The sequence below is a fragment of the Mus pahari genome, chromosome 11 (assembly GCF_900095145.1).
Source record: "Mus pahari chromosome 11, PAHARI_EIJ_v1.1, whole genome shotgun sequence".
In the NCBI taxonomy this organism is placed as follows: Eukaryota; Metazoa; Chordata; class Mammalia; order Rodentia; family Muridae; genus Mus; species Mus pahari.
In genome coordinates, this window is record NC_034600.1 from 6,621,715 (window position 1) to 6,642,585 (window position 20,871).

Sequence of the window (20,871 nt, forward strand, 5' to 3'; positions counted from 1 at the left end):
ATCTAAAAAAAAAAAAAAAAAAAAAAAAAAAAAAAAAAAAAAAAAAAAAAAAAGAAAAAAGAAACAAAGAGAAGTATACAAAGAATCAAAATTAAGAGCTAGTTCTTTGAGAAAATCAAGAAGATAGATAAACCCTTAGCTCAATTAATTAAGGGGTACAGAGACAGTATTCAAACTAACAAAACCAGAAATGAAAAGGGAGACGTAACAACAGAAATTTAAAGAGAAAAAGTTTCAAAATCATCAGATCCTTCTACAAGAGCCTATACTCAACAAAACTGTAAGTCTAGATGAAATAGGTGATTCTAGACAGAAAACAGGTAACAAAATTAAATCCAGAACAGAAAAGCAATCCCATAATCCTCAAAAAAATAGAACAAGGCATTAAAAGTCTCTCAACCAACCAACCAACCAACAAACAAACAAACAAAAATCCCAGCCCAGGGTCAGATGGTTTTAGTGCAGATTTCTATCAGACCTTCAAAAAAGTCCTAATATCAATACTTCGGAAAGTATTCAATAAAATAGAAACAGAAGGAATACTACCTAATTCATTCTATGAAGGCACAGTTACACTGATACCTAAACTACACAAAGACTCAACTAAGAAAGAGATCTTCAGACCAATTTCACTTATAAATATTGATGCAAAAATACTCAATAAAATTCTCACAGACCAAATCCAAGAACATGTCAAATGCATTATTCACCATGATCATGTAGGCTTCATCCCAGGGATACAGGGAAGGTTCAATATATTGAAATCCATCAACATAATCCACTATATAAAGAAACTCAAAGAAAAAAAAATCACATGATCATCTTCATTAGATGCTGAAAAAGCCTTTGACAAAATACAACATCCCTTCATGCTAAAAGTCTTGGAAAGGTCAGGAATTCAAGGCACATACCCAAATGTAGTAAAAGTAATATACAACAAACCAAAAACCAACATTAAATTAAATGGAGACAAACTTGAAACAGTCCCACTAAAATCAGGGACAAGGCTGCCCACCCTCTCCATATCTATTCAATATAGTACTAGAAATTCTAGCTAGAGAAATTAAACAACAAAAGGAGATCAAAGGAATATAAAATGGAAAGGAAGGAATCAAGGTATCACTATTTGCAGATGATATAATATTATATGTAAGCTACCCCAACAATTCCACCAGAGACAAAGGGGCTGGGAGGATTTTGGAGGACTGTGAAGGGGGGGCAACAATTGAAATGCAAATAAATAATAAAAAAGAGAAACTGAACAGATACAATTATGGAATTGCTACTCTTTCAGGGTTTTTATTTAAATCATGAATGTATGTTAAATTTCAAATACATAACTTTTTAGTATTTATGTATATGAGTGTTCTCTTATCTACATGTACATATGTATACCATGTGTGTGCCTGGTGTCCATAATGTAAGTGTAATCAGACCCCCTGGGCCTAGAGTTACAGTTGTAGGTGCTGGGTTCTCTGTAAGAGCAACAGAGATTTTAACCAAAGAGCTGCTAACTCTATATCCCTATTTTGATTTTGGAGACAGGATCTCACTAGATAGACCAGGTTGGCCTTGAACTGGTTGAACTCACAAAGATCCACCTGCCTTTGGCTGGGATTAGAGGAGTGTTTCACCACATTTGGGCTTTAAATCAATCTTTTCTATGGACATAATTATTTAATTGTTTCTAGCTGGATATATTATTGTGTTATATTAACAGTTTCCTTGCCAATTGATATTTATGATTTTGGCAAATAATGACTTCAATACTTATTATGATACCTGTCAGTACTTTTATACCCATTAAATAAAGTGACCATTCTTGACATGGTCATACTTAATGAGATATGTAAGAAGCAACTTTGCAGAACATCATTCTTTTCATGACATTTTATGTCACATAGGGACTATCTAGTTACAGACATTTAGAAAAATTAACTTCTAATGGAAGGACTTTGTGAGAAGTTCTTTAGATTTTAGTTTCTATTTAATGCTTTATTTAGTTTTGCTTTTGTTTAGGTTTTATGAATTGTACAGATTATATTTTTCTCTAGAATTTCTTTAAAATTGTTGTGCACAATATTTCTCCCATAATCAGTTTAACTCTTGTGCTGTTTGTTATATCTTTCTCATTTTTACTTTAAATTTGAGTTTACTGCAATCTCTTTTCTCTATTATATACATCAGTACATTTTAAGATTTAAGACTTTGTAAAAACCAATGATTGGCTTTAAAGTAGAAAAACTTCAGGAAATCACAAGAGTCCGTCTTTCTTCTCACTATCCCAACCAATACATATGCCATTGTGCATATAGGAACATATTCATTTTCTAACTGACTGCAAAAAATTATAAACTTTATGATAAACTAGGTTCACTGTAAATAGATAGCTTCAGCTATATAATTTTGGGAACTTTAACAGGTTTACATGTTTGTGTAAGCCATGTAAATCCTAGAGAAGAGAACATGTTCAACATTATTAAAAACTGTCCAAACCACCTGGTAATAGAATTCTGTTTCAGTGACTATTATTCCACATGAAGCTAACTTTTCTTAGGAGACAATCTGGAAAGTGACAAATGGTAGAAATGAGGTGGTATGAAAAGTGATTTTATATAAATTCAAATTGAAATTCTGTTTTCATAAGCCCACTTAATAAGACCTGGTTGTTGGTTCAATTAGTCTGTTTGAAACATCCAATGTTCTAGAAGAATATTTCAGGTATAAGAAATTTTTAATGGTATGTTGAACACCATTAATATTTATAACCTTTTCCTACCTCATATCCCAAGTCAAAAATTATCCAGGAGAATACTAGGCAGCGGTGGTGCATGCCTTTCTTCCCAATACTCAGTGGACAGAAGCAGGTGGATCTCTGAGTTCTAGGCCAGCCTAGTCTACGTTCAGGACAGCCAGAGGGGTTAAGAAGCCTTGTCTTTAAAACCCCAAACCCAACCAAAACAACAGCAAAACAAAGCAAAACAAACAAAAACAAAAAAGAAAGAAAGAGAAAGAAAAAGAAGGAAAGAAAGAAAAAGAAAGGAAGGAAGGAAGGAAGGAAGGAAGGAAGGAAGGAAGGAAGGAAGGAAGGAAGGAAGGAAGGAAGGAAAGAGAGAAAGTGTTAACAAGGAAATTTATACTTACAAGAGTTGATATGTTTGCTGGACTGGAGAAGTCCTGAGACAACACATCAAGAAGGAAGTCATCGTTTAAGGGCTGCAAGAAGCAGAAAACATATCAACAAACAAAATCATAATACTGGCAAGCTTCTTCAGTATCCAGCATATCACATTCTGATAAGCTCACTAGAAGGGAAAGCTATACCCTTCCCGATTATCAATCAGAGTTCACAGAAGAGAGACAGTCTTAGAGAAAGCAGATTGCTTACTGCAAGTTGTTCCTTGGATTCTTTGGGCAGGAGTGGTTTTCCATCCTTATCCTATTCAGAGTGAAAACATGGCATCAATCATTTTATATGAAACCTATACATATTACAAGTAACTAGCAGTCTAAACCTACTGTATATTTTAATGTAGATTATTCAATTTAAGAAAATTATCTTAGCAGAGAATATATCTACTGTAATTCAGTTCATATTCACTCAGTTGACGTGTATAAGCTTTCCTTAGCCAAGGAGTCCACCAGCACATTTGGTGTGATGTGTGATCCAGAAGACCAGAAATGATCAGAAAAGAAAAACATGTGAACCATTAAAGTAGCATATTATATGGCTGTGCCAACAAACCTCTCATTTATAAGGGAACACTGGGACCATATTAAAAATCAGCTGACGTCAGAACCTCAGGGGCCTTGTCTTGTAAGTGGGACACTCTCAAATGTAGGACTCAGATTATGTTAACCTTCAAATGATTGCAACTGCCACTTTTGAGTAATAGAACAAAAACAAATGAAGCATTTAAGCCTCTTTAGTAAAAAAATCAATGATCAAGTCTATTTATAAGATTAAAATATAAATATATATATTTATTTATATGAGTATACAGGTACATAGAAGATTTCTCCTGTGAAATGGTCAAAATACTTTGCTTTCTTTTGTTTATGATCGCTTTGATTTGATGGATTCAGTTTGCCAGATTTTTATTTATCTATCCACCTATTTATTTATTTATTTTGTTCGTTTGTTTGGGGTTTTTGTTTGTTTTTTTTTGTTGTTTTGTTTTTTGTTTTTTTTTTTTTTTTTTTTTTTTGAGAAAGGGTTTCTCTGTATAACCCTGGCTGTCTTGGAACTAACTCTGTAGACCAGGCTGGGCAGGAACTCAGAAATCTGCCTGCCTTTGCCTACCAAGTGCTGGGATTAAAGGCCTGTACTACCACTGCCCAACTATGAGAATTTTATTGAGTATTTTTGCATCGATATTCATAAGGGAAATTGGTCTGAAGTTTTCTTTGTTGGATGTTTGTGTGGTTTAGGTATTACAGTAATTGTAGCTTCAGAGAAAAACTTAGGTAGAGTACCTTCTACTTCTATTTTGTAGAATAGTTTGAGGAGTATTGGTATTAGGTCATCTTTGAAGGTCTGATAAAACTATGCATTAAACCTGTGTGGTCCTGGGCTTTTTTTGGTTGGGAGACTATTAATGGCTGCTTCTATTTCTTTATTGGATATAGGACCGTTTAGATCATTTATCTGATCCCGATTTAACTTTGGTAACTTAGATCTGTCTAGAAAAATTTCCATTTCATCTAGGTTTTTCAGTTTTGTTGAGTATAGACTTTTGTAGTAGGATCTGATTGTTTTTTGTATTTCCTCCGTTTCTGTTGTTACGTCTCCTTTCATTTCTGATTTTGTTAATTAGGATATTGTCTCTGTGCCCTCTAGTTAGTCTGGCTAAGTGTTTATCTATCTATTTTGTTGATTTTCTCAAAGAACCATTTCCTGGTAGTTTTTTGATTTTTGTTTTGTTTTTTGTTTTTCACTTGGTTGATTTCTGCCCTGAGTTTATTTCCTGCTATCTATGCCTCTTGGATGAATTTGCTTCCTTTCGTTCTAGAGCTTTCAGATGTATTGTCAAGCTGCTAGTGTATTCTCTCTCCAGTTTCTTTTTGGAGGCACTCAGCACTATGAGTTTTCCTCTTAGGACTGCTTTCATTGTGTCGCATAAGTTTGGGTATGTTGTGGCTTCATTTTCATTAAACTCTAAAAATTCTTTAATTTCTTTCTTTACTTCTTCCTTGACCAAGTTATTGACTAGAGTGTTGTTCAGCTTCCATGTGTATGTGGGCTTTCTATTGTTTTTGTTGTCACTGAAGCCCAGCCTTAGTCCATGGTGATCTGATAGGATGAATGGGATTATTTCAGTTTTCTTGTTTCTGTTGAGGCCTGTTTTGTGACCGATTATATGGCCAATTTTGGAGAAGGTACCATGAGGTTATGAGAAGTTATATCCTTTTGTTTTAGGATAAAGTGTTCTATAGATATCTGCTAAATACATTTGTGTAATAACATCTGTTAGTTTCACTGTGTCTCTGTTTAGTTTCTGTTTCCAAGATCTGTCCATTGATGAGAATGGGGTGTTGAAGTCTCCCACTATTATTGGGTGCACTGCAATATGTGCTTTGAGCTTTAGTAAAGTTTCTTTAATGAATGTGGAAGCCCTTGCATTTGGAGCATAGATATTAAGAATTGAGAGTTCATTCTGGTAGATTTTACCTTTTATGAAGTGTCTCTCCTTAACTTTTTTAGGTTGAAAGTCAATTTTATTCGATATTAGAATGGCTGCTCCAGCTTGTTTCTTTGGACCATTTGCTTGGAAAACCGTTTTCCAGCCTTTTACTCAGAGGTAGTGTCTGTCTGTCTTTGTCCCTGAGGTGGGTTTCCTGTATGCAGCAAAATGCTGGGTCCTATTTACATAGCCAGTCTGTTAGTCTATGTCTTTTTACTGGGAAATTGAGTTCATTGATATTAAGAGATATTAAAGAAAAGTAATTATTGCTTCCCATCAGTTTTTGTTGTTAGAGTTGGGATTCTGTTCTTGTGGCTGTCTTCTTTTAGGTTTGTTGAAAGCTTTCTTTCTTGCTTTTTCTAGGTGGTTCATTCCTTGTGTTGGAGTTTTCCCTTTATTATCCTTTGAAGGATTGGAATTATGGAAAGATATTGTTTAAATTTAATTTTTTTATGGAATACCTTGGTTTCTCCATCTATGGTAATTGAGAGTTTTAATGAGTATAGTAGCTTGGGCTGGCATTTGTGTTCTCTTAGCGTCTGTATGACATCTGTCCAGGATCTTTTGTCTTTCATAGTCTCTGGGGAGAAGTCCAGTGTAATTCTGATAGGTCTGCTTTTATAAGTTACTTGACCTTTTTCCCTTACTGCTTTTAATATTCTTCCTTTTTTAGTGCATTTGGTGTTTTGATTATTATGTGTCAGTAGGAATTTCTTTTCTGGTCCAGTCTATTTTGAGTTCTGTAGGCTTCTTGTATGTTCATGGGCATCTCTTTCTTTAATTTGGGGAAGTTTCCTTCTATAATTTTGTTGAAGATATTTTCTTCACTCTCCTCTATATCCATTGTTTTCTGGATTTCTGGGATGTTTTAGGTTAGGATCTTTTTGTATTTTGCATTTTCTTTGATTGTTGTGTCAATGTTTTCTATGGTATCTTCTGCACTCTTCTATCTCTTGTATTCTGTTGGTGATGCTTGCATCTATGGCTCCTGACTTCCTTCCTAGGTTTTCTATCTTCAGAGTTTGTGATTTCTTCATTGTTCCTAATTGCATTTTTAGATCCTGGGTGTTTTTTTGTTTTGTTTTGTTTTTTTTAAATTCCTTCACTTGTCTGGTTATGTTTTCCTGTAGTTCTTTACGGGATTTTTGTGTTTTCTCCTTAAGGGCTTCTACCTGTTTCCCTGTGTTCTCCTGTTCTTCCTTCCTTCCTTCCTTCCTTCCTTCCTTCCTTCCTTCCTTCCTTCCTTCCTTCCTTCCTTCCTTCCTTCCTTCCTTCCTTCCTTCCTTCCTTCCTTCCTTCCTTCCTTCCTTCCTTCCTTCCTTCCTTCCTTCCTTCCTTCCTTCCTTCCTTCTTTACTTCCTTCTTTTTTTCTTTCTTTCTTTCTTTCTTTCTTTCTTTCTTTCTTTCTTTTTTTCTTGGTTTTTCTTGAGACAGGGTTTCTCTGTGTAGCCCTGGCTGTCCTGGAACTCACTCTGTAGACCAGGCTAGCCTTGAGCCTTGAACTCAGAAATTTGCCTGCCTCTGCCTCCCAAGTGCTGGGATTAAAAGCGTGTGCCACCATGCCTGGCTCTCCTGTATTTCTTTATGGGAGTTATTTATGTCCTTCTTAAAATCCTCTATCAGCATCATGAGATATGATTGATTTTAAATCCGATCTTTCTTTTCCAGTGTGTTGGGGTATCAAGGACTTGCTGTGGTAGGAGTACTAGATTCTGATGATGCCAAGTAGTCTTGGTTTCTGTTGGTAAGATTCTTGCATTTGCCTCTTGTCATCTGGCAGTCACTCATGTTAAATGTTCTTACTGCCTCTGGCTGGAACTTGTTCCTCCTTTGGGTCTCTAAACTGTGTCTGCACACCTGAAAGACTAGCTCTCTCCAGGCAAGACCAGTGCATGGAGTGCTGCAGAACAACTCCACCTTCAGGGTGCAGATGGAGGCAGGAAGGACCCTATCTTAGCTGCTCTGCCAGTTCTGTGGCTGATTCCTCCTTAGACAGTTATGGGAGAGAAAAATGGTGATCTCACCTGAGTCCCCTGGTCAGAGCACTTCCTTGATGTTTCATTTTAATTACAGAATCTTTCTTTCCTTTTCACCTTCCAAACTTCTTCAAGACTTTTTTTCATTAATTCTTGTATGAACTTATGTATTTGTATACCCCCTGTTGAGTCCATATAATGTTACTTGTATCTTAACTGTGTTCTTGTGGAAAGTCTTTTGGGGTACCGTTTGGCAGGAGTCTGACATTGGCTAAGGACAAAGAAGTGGGCTTCAGACAGGAATCTGACATTGGCNNAGGACAAGGAAGTAAGCTCAGGCAGGAATCTGACATTAGGGCATGATAAGGAAGAATCTAACTTTAGGCTGTGATAGCGAAGTAGGATAAGGCAGGAATTTTAGTCTTAGGGTGGAACTAGGCCTCAGGCAAGATTTTTGGGCTTGGATGAGGAAGTGGGCTCAAGTATTTTGGTCATAATGGCAAGCCCTTTTTAACAACACTCATTTTAGTAGTTCCTTATTATACTGCTGCTTTGTTACTAGTTCCTTATTGTATTGCTTGCCCAAAATACTTGCATGTAATTAAAATGGTATAAAAAGTGGGTTGGAAAATAAAAATTTGCCTTCAGTCTCAGAATTGACGGGGGTCATGCTACAATGTTGTCTAACTGTCTTTTTTCTTTTTAATCCTCACTCCAGCACTGGAGAACCTGTTGACTGACTGAGCGGGCTTGGCCATGTTCTCAGTACTAATCCCCCAGGTAAGTGTAGCTCTCTTTACTCATCAGAAAGGCTTCTTATAGCAGATGTAGACTTTACAAAAACCTACAACTGACCACAGTGCAGAGAACAAATGACTATGTGGGTGTCTATCCCCAACCCTTCACCTGAGGCTTAAGGGACATCACAGAACAACAGTAATGAGTGCGAACCAGAAGACTAGGACGTGTGCTGCAGGGTTGCATATTCTCCATATGACAGGGGAGCTGTACCCATGAAATCCCAACAATTGGGCATGTTTAAACAAGACTAGAACAATGACAATATCAGTTGGCATTCTAATGTGGAAGAGGGAAATCTCATGGGGTTCGACCTCTAGATTATGAATGCTCAGAGAAGTAGAGATAATCTTCTCAACAATGAGCTTCATAACTACTCATCCAATACCAAGTGGTAAGCTCTAAAAACACACATACAGAAAAGCAACACTAAATGAACTCATTAGCATGTACCTATATATTAAGTTCTGTGTATATGTGTGTGTGTGCATGTGTGCGTGTTTGTGTGTGTGTGTGTGTGTGATAGAGAGAGAGAGAGAAAGAGAGAGAGAGAAAGAGGCAATAATAATTACAAAAGAGAGAGGCAATAATGACTATAAAAAGAGTAGGTATTTGAAAGGGAAAATGGAAGGTGTGAAGACATGAGAGGAGGTAGAGGGAAAAGGAGGAGAATAATATAAATTAAGCAGACACATACATATATGAAATTTTTAAAAAAGGTAAAAGTATGTTTTATCCCCTATCTGGTATTCTAATATGGTATAAGTGCTAATACAATTTAAAGTCTGAACTTAAAGAAATGGGATCTTTATAACCCAGGTCTGTTTTCAGTATTTTTTTAATTTTAATTTTATTTTATTATTATTTTTTTCTTTTTTGGTTTTTGGTTTTTCGAGACAGGGTTTCTCTGTGTAGTCTTGGCTGTCCTGGAACTCACTCTGTAGAGCAGGCGTGTCTCGAACTCAGAAATCTGCCTGTCTCTGCCTCCCAAGTGCTGGAATTAAAGACGTGTACCACCACCACCACCCGGCCTCTCAGTATCTTTTAATGTATATAAAATTCAGTTAGAAAACAAAATGGAAAATATTCAGCCTGTTTACCTTGACTTCTTCTAGTCGATAATCAGGAGGCACTGTTTCTTCTTTTTCACCAAGTTTTTCATGGTCTTCTTCTTTAGCTTTCTCCTAAATAAAAGTGGTATCATTTTTAGGGTTGGTGTCTCCTTCTCTACGGTGTATTTCTCAGAGACTAAATTTAAGGTAACCTATTGTTAACTTCAAACAAACATATGGTCACTGGTATGAGTTTCTCTACAGCTTAAACTTCAACATTGTTTACTTTAACAGTGTTAAACATTAGCTGGCTCAGATACCAGCTTTCATCCTGCTGGCCTAAGGGCAGGTTGGTTGGTATATTGGGTACATTCTACATTTCTTGTAATCTCTCAGAAAAGGACAGATACAGGTAGATGAAAATGTGATTCATGGAACTTGGACACAGGCATGTAACCTCTCCACTATGGTAGACTAATATTGGAACTTCCTAAGGATTAGCTTATTATGTGCAGTATTAAAGAAAGAGAGCAGATGGTGCTTTATAGATATATTTTTAAAAACAAAGCACTAATTCATTGGAGGGCCGAAGTAGATGATTAATAAGTCATTTTTTATAAGTATTTGAGCTGCCATTACCTTGACTTTATCCTCCACAGATTTTTCATATTCTGGATCTGCTTCCCTTGTCCCCAGGCTTCCAGCCAAGGCTTCAACAGGATCTTCTGGCACCAAGCCCTTCTGCAAGAACACAGGTAGATTAGCCAAAGCAGTTATTCACACTTATCAATTTAGAAAGGCACACACTTATTTCAAGTCTATGTTATGTTTAATAGCTTAAGCTATCAATTTGATTAGAATGAAGGTTTTGAAATGTTAAGAATTAAAAATTAAAGCAATTTAATTTATTATAATAAACACTGTGCATGTTTAATTTTTATACCAAGATTGAAAACCTTACAAGATCTAGCTGGAATTTGGATTCATGACTAATGAAGGTAGAGAAGATAACTGAAGCTGACAGAAAGGAATGAAGGCAGGGTCGTTGCCTTGAGGCCTGGCCAGACTTAGGCAAGGAGGCACATGTTTATTGTCTGGAGTTTTCACTTATAGACAACGGCTAACATTTGGCTCAGTATCCTCCTGCTTGTGACTGATTTTCCTCATTACACAATGAGAATCACCTACCTGAGTCTTGTTATTCAGAATGAAATGTGCTCACTTGTTATAACCAGATTTGGCTACACTGACATTAAAAAAAAGAACAGGAAGCACAAGGGAGCGACTTTAGGGGAAATGAAGAAACAATATATGGGCCGAAAGACAGGACTTTGTTCTGCCTTTCCAAACTGAGGGTCATAACTGTTCCACAGTGACTTTTAAAACTTAACTGAATGTTTCCTCACCAGAATGGTTTTCACGGATAGAAAACAAGACACCACACTTAGCTTGCATAAGCACCCTACATTAATGTGTGTATTAATTTTTTAATTATGTAGGTGCTGGTTCTCTAAAGCATCTGAATCAACATATCCCAAGTACATCAAGTACTTTACTTTACCTTTCTGCCTGTTTTCCCTGGGAGATGCTATTCTCACTTCTCAGTGTGATTCTGGCCTCAGCATGGAAGCAGTTATAAATTATTCAAGAGAAGGCTCCTTCACCCATGTCCCATGCCTGTTGCCCATATAGGACTGTTGAGAGTGTGTCATAACTTGAGGTCTGGCCTTATCTGTAGATGGCTAAAAGGAAACAAGAGCCAGGCCACACTTCTTATTCTCATGACAGGTAAGGGTCTGTATAACAGGTACACACCTCAAGGTCAGCATGTAACCTTTATATTATCCTCTTAAATGTTAAATGAGAAGACTAGCAGGGAGGCAGTGAAAGCATGCCTGGGAAGCAGTAATGAATCTCCAGATCAGATCTATCCTTAGCATCATGAACAATAAGGAGAAGATCTGGAAAAGAAGAAAGCTAACCTATTTTGTAAGTGGGAAGCAGTGGTTCCAGAGTCAGGGACAAAACCTACAAAGATCAAAAGCAAATAAGGACTTACTTAGTTAAATACCATACTTCATTTAAAAATCAGAAGGAAAGAAAAAGATAAGAAACAACAAAGGCCAGACAGAGGGATGCAGCAATCTTTCCTCCAATGTGGAAAAAGGTAAGGTCATAGCCATGATTTGAGTGTAAAGCATTCTATCATGAGAAACAGGAAGGCATGTGGCACTGGGCTTTCTGTCAAATTGTAGAACAAAGGGGTGATTGATGGAGATGAAGGGATGACTACTGGAGATGGTTGTGGAACTACAAAGGGTTTCAAAAGATAAAAGCAAAGAAACGTAGGCAGTACCTGAATTAAAAGTTAAGTGCAGATGAGGTTTTCAGCACAGCACTGAAGCCCAAAGAACAATGAACAGCAAGTCTGCATTAGTTTTGCTTCATTTTCTTGGGATAATATTATGTCTGACAAACAGGAGCAAATCGGAGGAGAAAGAACAGAGCTTGACCAAGACCCTTTCAATTCTAAGGGCATCATCACTCACCAAGGATGGTAGTTTGGGTGGTGCTGACTGTATACTGCACATGGAGGCCCGAGGCACAGTCTCCCCCAGAGGAGTTTGGGATGAGTCATTAGATTTCTGAGAAAAGAAGCAAGTACTCTGAATAACTTTAGAACTACCTGACTAATAAACTGAACAACAGTGGCTCAGCCACTACTAAATGTAAGTTATAAGCATGATCCTTTTGAATGCTTATTGAGCAATATTCATGCCAAGACATATTAAAAACCTTTCAGTGACTGTAATTGGAACTTGGAGACTGGTTTCACGTGTGTGAAAGAAGTACCTCAAGGGCTATCTGAAAGCATCTTGAAAATCTTAAATATGTATACTAATGTATGAAATGATACTGAATATCCCAGAGTGGTCCCTGGAGATCTTGTGAGAAAACATATTCTCAGAATCTCAACCCAATACACTGAGGAACTCTAAGGGCAGGGTCCAGTAATTTTCAAATGTTTTTAATCCAGACAGTTTTGCAAAGTTTTCCTAGCCAATCACTCAGGAGAAAAAGCACTAACAAAGCATGCTCTTGTCATCCTTCAGGGATGACCTTTTTAATCTGATAGATCTTGGGGTTGATGAAGCAACAATGTATCTCAGAACCTTTTAAACTATTGCTTTAATATGGACACACACAGACACACACCAACACTAAGAATCCTGCCATGAGAATTCCTTTTAGTAAAGGGTGGGATGGGTAAGGGAGGAAAAGCACCATAATAAAATGCCACTTTCTGCACAGCCTTTTTGTTGAGTAAAACAGGGATGAGCTTGTGGAAAGGAAGCTAGGGCCAGGGTATATTAGCAGTGGCATGTATGGAATCCTTTCACACGGAACAGGACATTGTTGTGACTGGAAACATCCTTCAGAAATAGTGATTCTGGTGGACATGAAGGTAGGAAGAAGAGCAAAGGTTTCTGGGCTGAGAATTTTATTTAACTAGCTCAGATTAAAAATGAACATTAATATCCCACAAGACATCAAAATCATACTTCTACCTTTTCAGCTGGCATAGATGATTTGTCTTGATATGTAGATCGCCCGAAATCTGCTGAAAGCTCCCCAATCAGCTCTGACTCACTCAGGCACTGTAAAAAGAAATGTAGGGTTAGAAGACACTCTGCGGTGTAAAAGCACAGGAGAGGGTTTTTTGTTGTTGTTGTTATTGCTTTGTTTGTTTGTTTTGTTTTTTGTTTGTTTTTTTAACTTGCTTAGCATGGTTTAGTTATATCATATTATCCCAAATCAAAAGCTATATTCTTCATTTAAAGATGTGAGAAAAAAATGTCACAGAAGTATAGAATACTAGACACCTTAGCACTGTGGGACAGCTAAAGATTTTTTTACTTACCAGATAGGTCAACTCTATGAACTGAGCAGAAGTCTAATCTTACTTTGCAATCATTTTATAGACAAGTACTTTACAATAAAGTTTTAATTGTTTAAAACCATAGAGTAAAAAGATCGTTATAGACTCTTACTCAAAATTTCCTGCTCCACTGATAAAGAACTGCAATTTTAAAAGTGATTATTCATTTCCTAATTCTTAATGATTTTCTTTCAGAATAAATCAGAGAAAAAACAACTCATACTTGGAAGGGACAGAAAAGAAAGGAAATTGTTTCTGTCAGGAAATTCTGATAACCCCATTTCTTCCAGCAGAGCCAATCCATATGGGAATTCTATTAAAATAACTCTGATGGTTTATATGTGCTGGTCCCAGGGAGTGAGACTATTAGAGAATATGGCCCTGTTGGAGTCACTGTGGTGTGGGCTTAAGACCCTCTCCCTACAACCTGGAAGTCAGTCTTCCACTAGCTGCCTTCAGATGAAGATGTAGAACTCTCAGCTCTGCCTGTGCCATGCCTGCATAGATGCTGCCCTGCTCCTACCTTGATGATACTGGACTGAACCTCTGAACCTGTAAGCCAGCCCCAATTAAATGTTTTCTTTTATAAGACTTGTCCTGGTCATGGTATCTGTTCACAGCAGAAAAACCCTAACTAAGACATAATCTATGAGCCCAAGCTCTGAGTTGTGGACCTAGTATTTTCTATAGCCATGTGACCTGGGGTTATATCCATGTTCTGTTGCCTCTATGTCCTTACTGTAAAACTGGAATAAAAACTAACAAAACATGTGAAAAGCTATAGATTAGTGCTACTTCTGATATCAGGAATAGAAACTTCTTTTCTTGGCAGGTTAATGCAGAGACTGATATTTGATCAAAATGCTGAGAATTAGTAATTGGTAAGTACTCTGCCCTAAATGGGACATATGACTCACCCCCTCTGTATTAGTCAAGGTTCTCTAGAGTCACAGAACTTACGGATAGTCTCTATATAGTAAAGGAATTTATTGATGACTTACAGTCTGCAGTCCAATTCCCCACAATGGCTCAGTAGTAGCTGTGAATGGAAGTCCCAGGATCTAGCAGTTGCTGAGACCCACACCGCAAGAAGGCGAAAAAGCGAGAGCCCAACTCCCTTCTTCCAATGTCCTTATATGNTCCCCAGCAGAAGGTGTAGCCCTGATTAAAGGTGTGTGCCACCACACCTTTAATCCCAGATGACCTTGGACTCGGAGATCTCCCTGTCTTAATCTTCTGGATTCAANCCTTGGACTCGGAGATCTCCCTGTCTTAATCTTCTGGATTCAATCACCACTGTGTCTCAAGATCTCCATACCAAGATCCAGATCATAAACTTCTATCTCCCAGCTTCCAAATTAGGTTCACTGGTGAGCCTTCCAATTCTGGATTGTAGTTCATTTCAAATATAGTCAAGTTGACAACCAGGAATAGCCACTACACCCTCCACCCCCCACACTAAAGGCTCAGGAAACATCTTGGAACAAGGAACGGAAAGAGGGAAGTAGTGAGCTTTCTTCGAGAAAGGACATGGCTGCTGCACTCATAAACTCCAAGCAGCTGAAGTTGCCTATAGTGATAGCTGCATGCATAACATGGAGCCTACCAGCATTCCATCATGGTTGGGAGAGGAGCTTAGCAAGATACACCTCTTTGAGAAACTCTGGCACTTAATGGTTGCTGGAACATAGAAGCTATTTTTCTTCAATGGTATAACCACAGGGAAATTGCTCACGCACCAATAAATAATCCCAGACCTGTACTCATGAAATCAATACTTACTATATACAATGGCTCATTAAAAATGAAAGAGAAAAGATGTGAAAATCACTTGAAGCAATGTTAAGCACACAGTAGGTGATAATAAATGTTGCTAATTGGTGATATCATGACAGGAAACTATGCATATTTAAGGCAAGATAAAAATAATAAATTATTTTATGCTGTTCTTAAATCAAAGTCTAAATTAAATGCTAAAATAATAGAATGTAAATAGAATGTAAAAGCTCTTTTGGCATTAACTCCTAATGATTGGTGAATGCTGCTTAGAAATTAATAGTCTAGTCTATTCATGAGGGAAATCATCATTAAAATATATGCAAAAGAGCAGAGGCCTCAGCACTTAATTACTATCAGAGTTCTCCTCAGCACTAGGCTATATGTGAAATATGGTGTTTTTAAATAGTTTTAATTACTCCTTATATTTCTGCTATGTTTAGGAAAAAGTTATTCTCCAACCTGAGATGTTTCTTCAGGTTCTGGCAGTAGTAGTTTTCCATCTTTATCCTGAAAGTAAAATTGGAAATATATTGAAGATGAAAATAGAAAAAGTTGCTTCCATATCCCATTATATTTGTTTTAGGCAAATCCAGGATGTGAGAAGTAAGCTTATTTTTTCTTATACTTGAGTAAATTAGTTTTAGATTAAATTTTTATAAAGTACCAAAACAGGAATCTGATCAAAAGATCAAACACTTGTAAGTATGCTGAGATTTGTTCTTTATTTGGTGAGGCAAAAGGATAAAACAAACGAAAGGTCTTTGACAAGAATAGTACAAGTATGTTAGTGACTTTTTTTTTTTTAATATTAACAAAGGGGGGGTACACATGTGACATGGAACACATGTAAAGGTCAGAGAATAATTTGCAGAGTTAGTTCTTTCCCTATCATGTAGGACCCAGGGATCTAAGTTATATAGTCTTAATGTCAAGTCCCTCTACTAACTGATCCATCCAGCTACCCCATGTTTAATGAAAGAGTAAAAAATATTCAGTTTTACCAAGCTGGATATGCAGGCACATGCCTATAATGCCAGCAGCTGGGAGGTAGAGGAGGATTCGGGTGTTCAAGAATAGTCTCCACTACAAAGTGAGTTTGAGACTAATTAAGTCTACCTGAGAATGTGTCTCAAAACAGGAAAATAAAAGCATCAATTCTCCAACCCAGATTGGGGATAAATATCATGCTTGTAATTTAAACACTGTTTAGTTTAGAACATGAGATTTCACAATTTAGGGAATGTTTTCTCCTCTTTCCAAACAGTCAAATAGGAAAGAGCTTTAATGACTACTTTAGAAGCCATGAAAGGATAAACCATCACTGAGGAGGTTAATCCCTTGGCAGCAAAAAGCCAAGAGAAATGGATCCAGCATCCTCAGAACTGATATCAAAAGTGACACAGCCAAAGCTGTCCCTGGTATCCAGGAAGGTATACTGTAAGAATGATTACAGATATATCCTCATCTTCACCATACTTGTGCTGCTATGCAGAGAGCTTACCTTTGCTGGTTTTAACCTGTACTCAGCTGGGACTGTGTCCTCATCTTCACCACACTTCTCCTGCCTTTCTTCTTTTGCTTTTGCCTGATGAAAATGAAGAGGAAAAAAGCAGGTATTAAATAATGTGATAGAGACTGATGTCACCTACTTCATGCACTATAGGAAAGCACACAATTGGATTAAAGCATGTGGAATGCTTTGTAAACCACAAAATATAAGACTATGGAGAACAGTTGTGAACAGGCATCTGAGACACCCTGCCTGGTCTAGGCCTTAGGAAGTCACATTATTTTTGAGAGTATTTCCTCTCTGGCTAATAATCCTTCCTTAGCTCATTGACTTTGAAGGCTCAGCAAGGTTAATAAAGGCTCCTTGGAAGACAGTAAGCACAGCATAGAAGTTAGCTGTAATTACTTTAATAGCTCCCATACATTCTTGCTCCAACAGTGTGGTTATCTAAGTAGGGGGAAAAATCATATACAATTCTCTCATCCAATTCAGAAATGGGAGAAGCAAAGAGGTATAGATATGGTTTCGTCACGAAGAATTGGTTTTTAAAGATTTATAAAGGACTCCCTTCAATAGCAGCAAGACTTATATAACGAGATCAGTGAACCAGGAGCAAATCAGTATATGAGAAGTAAGTAGCTCTATAGTAGACTACTAACTCTCTTCTACAGTATTTGCAATGGAATCTGCAGGCGAGTCCTTAACATTCCATGGGTAAGGATTTGGATCCACTTCAAGGCAAGGGCTTAGAACCTAAGATCGGTGTCACAATTTAAGCAAATTCTGACTCATCATACTGTTCCCCTCTCTATCTCAACCTCAAACTGGACTATACTTTTTATTAATTCTTAAAAATTATTAAGCAATTTTAGTCAGCCAGGCACTGTTCTCTGTTCTTGGACTAGAGTTTTATGTCATTTAGGACGGAAAGGACTTTGTGTCTTTTTGAATTTCGGTTTTACCTATTGCTGGCTATGAGGTTCTGATAAGCAGCAATACCGCCTCACACTGGGAGGTGCAATGTCTAGCCCCTAAGGAAACTCCACCAATACCAATGGCCATCTTCACAGGAAGACTCTTCATACTTCCAGGCTATGGGCAGCTGCAGATATACACACAGCTGAAGCCTTTCTTTACCTCTTTGATTTGTTATTTTAATTACCACACTATACAGAGACACCAAAAAGACCAAATTGCAAACATATTGGACCAGGTTTACATAATATGTAAAAATAGGGTGTGGCTTAAAAGATATTATAGTTAAAATAAATGTTTATTTTATGGTATGATATATGACTTGAAGTAGGATTGGGTCTCTTCTAAGAAATTTTCCATAGTTTGTACAGGTGCTGCCTAATGGCAGGGTGGGTTATGGTGGTCATGGACTCCTATAAGGACCACCTTTGGGAGCCAAGCTACTCACTATAAATGGCCACTCCAGACTCCATAAATTAACTCAAACACTTAGAGAATTGAAAGATCTTCTTAGAAAATAGTTATAGTTTAGAACTAGGGAAAAGCTTGTATGACAAAAGGATGGAAAGTTATTTTGTTAGCTTACTAGTACTTGCTGGTTTCTAGAGGACAGTGAACATATTCTCATGCATACTACATAAAGTAATGAGATTAAGAATGCTGTGAAATGAGTTACTTTTATGTCACTTTTCCCACCTACTCATGTGGGTTAGTAACTGAGTGAGTTAGACTGTACTGGAACTTCCATCAGGTTAATACTTTCTCTCTCCATATATATTGTTTAATTAAATTATCTCTAATTATCTATAAAAAGTCTGAGGCAACCATGAAATCGATAGGTCCCAGGTGATGGAAACACAGCTTCAGCCTGGCCTGCTGGCCACACCCAGGGCTCCACCAAGACCTGCTTCTTAGAAACAGCAGCCCCTGAATAATGTGCACCTTATGATGTTTGGACCCTTGTTTCCTTACTTCTGAGCATATTACATGGTCCTGAAGGATAGGGATTGTTTCTCCAGCTCCCTTTTGTTCACCCTCATGAAGCTTTTCATGCCACACTGCAGCAGGTGAGCCCTCCCAGAAAGTAGAAGACAGAAACTGGCCCATCATAGGCCTGGGCCAATTCAGACTCAGGAAGAGTTCCTAAGAGTCAGGAAGACTGCACTTCCCTGACAACCCTAAACAGGAAGTGACAGCAGAGCCATGGGCATTATGACAATGCTGCTTGCTACATTCCTTTCTCTGATCTGATAGGGTAGTACTCCTAAAGCCTTTGGTTGCCTATCCATCGCCTTCTAGGATTCCTGTCTTGCCAAACACTGGCAACTTATTTCTGTCCTTTCTCTTCCCTAGGAGAACTGATTCGAAAAAGTATACAAAACTTATAACTTAATATCACACTTATAAACCAAGGTTGCAAGGGCTTACTAGGGGAATGGAGGTTATGAGACAAACATGCTCTAAGTGTGCATGAGCAAGTAAGCAAGTGGTAGAGTGATTGTTGTTCAACTCTTCAGACTATTTCAGCCTAAGACAAATTTTCAACCGTTGCCCCCATATTTATACAAAAGAAGGTTCATTTCTCTCTTCTATAGTCATCCCCCTCCATTAGCTCTCCTGAGAATACAAACTCCCAATACCTAGAAACATTGAATCTCACAGGTTCTCATTACATGACAACTGTTACTGCCTCAGCCTCCCTAATTCTAGAATCTCAGATGTATGCTAACATACTGGACAAAATAGTTTTCCATTCTTCATGTGCTAGATTCTGACCCAGGTCTTTGTACAGGCCAGGTGAGTGAATAACTACTCCTCCACCCTCACTTTCCACATATTGACATAGCAGATGCTTTACATGAAAACTTAAACATGTCTCGGTGATCACTCCCCAGCAATAAATACTTACATTTACTCTGAAAGGAAAGGAAAATGAAGAGTAGCTCATTTTCAATTCTAGATAAGAATTCTAATCATGTGCCAGTGCTCAGCTGTGAGCTGTGGACTAATCGACTTTGAATATGAATTGCAAAATCATTACCTCTTTGACTTGTTCAGTTAGGTTAAAGTGGCTCTGAGGATCTGGCTGCTGGGTGCCCAGTGAATCTGACAGAGCCTGAAGAGCTTGATCATTTATAACACCCTGTTAAAAATGAAAAAGTTTGTTTACAAAAACAAAACAAAACAATGAAACTATTTAGAGTTTTGATTATCTATATTATCTACTGCTTGTTTGTGAAATAAACATTTGAAATACAGAAGATGAATTGTGGATTGGAAAATTGTTATATGGAGGAAATATTTGAAAATTAGCTGGGCGGTGGTGGCGCATGACTTTAATCCTAGCACTTGTAAGGCAGAGACAGGTGGATCTCTGAGTTCAAGGCCAATTTGGTCTACAAAGTGAGTTCCAGGACAGCCAGGGCTACACAGAGAAATCCTGTCTCGAGAAACCAAACAACAAAAAAACCAAAAAAAAAAAAAAAAAAAAAAAAAAAAAAAAAAAAAAACCTTGGTCTAAGATACCAGACCCATTCCTATAGCTAGAGCTATTGGGTACACTTCAACCCTTATTTGGCGAGTAAGATATATGATTATACTAATGATATTACAAAAGACCTTTATCAAAATTAAAGCTGAAATCAAGTAAACTTGCATAACTCTATTTTTCTGTTTTTAAAAAACATGTTTGTAAAGCCCACCCTTAAGCAAAACAGCCAAGCTCAAGTAAGTGAGGAGCTGAAGTGGGTTCTAAAGATGCAGTTTTGGGGCTATGGGAAGTTCCACTCTCAGGGCGTGGTGCTCCCTACAGTTCCCTCAGTCCTACAGATAAAAATAAACTGTTCATGCCAGCAGGGCAGAGTAGAGGCAGCCCTGATAGAAATGGTCCTTAGTATTATCAGCACCATTCACAGGGCATATACACCCACATCCAGACTGAGCATTACAAGAGGCAGACAGAAACAGCTGTGCTGCCATTCCTGAAGTGACTCACAAAGCTCCCTTTAGGAAACTTCAAGTCTAAGATTTCATGGTCTGTGAATAGTGTCTCTGGTGTCTTGGAAGATGAGATGGTCTCTGTTAGTATAAAAATCTGTGGCAGGGGTAGGGGTGAGTGGGGGGTGCATACTAAGGGTATGCTACCGAGAAAACACTC

At 37.6% G+C, this 20,871-nt stretch overlaps 1 protein-coding gene across 5 annotated transcripts in view; it reads right to left on the reverse strand.

Moving 5' to 3' along the window:
* The window catches only part of Cast (calpastatin), a 113,574-nt gene that overhangs the window by 23,309 nt on the left and 69,394 nt on the right, over positions 1–20,871 (reverse strand). For all 5 annotated transcript variants that reach the window (XM_029543995.1, XM_029543993.1, XM_029543992.1 and 2 more), the window contains 9 exons: positions 19,756–19,857; positions 16,731–16,814; positions 15,689–15,736; positions 13,080–13,169; positions 12,060–12,155; positions 10,150–10,251; positions 9,559–9,642; positions 3,389–3,439; positions 3,145–3,216 (listed from right to left, as the gene is read on the reverse strand). In XM_029543995.1, coding sequence (XP_029399855.1) covers positions 3,145–3,216; positions 3,389–3,439; positions 9,559–9,642; positions 10,150–10,251; positions 12,060–12,155; positions 13,080–13,169; positions 15,689–15,736; positions 16,731–16,814; positions 19,756–19,857 — 729 coding nt within the window. The remainder of the gene's footprint in view (positions 1–3,144; positions 3,217–3,388; positions 3,440–9,558; positions 9,643–10,149; positions 10,252–12,059; positions 12,156–13,079; positions 13,170–15,688; positions 15,737–16,730; positions 16,815–19,755; positions 19,858–20,871) is intronic.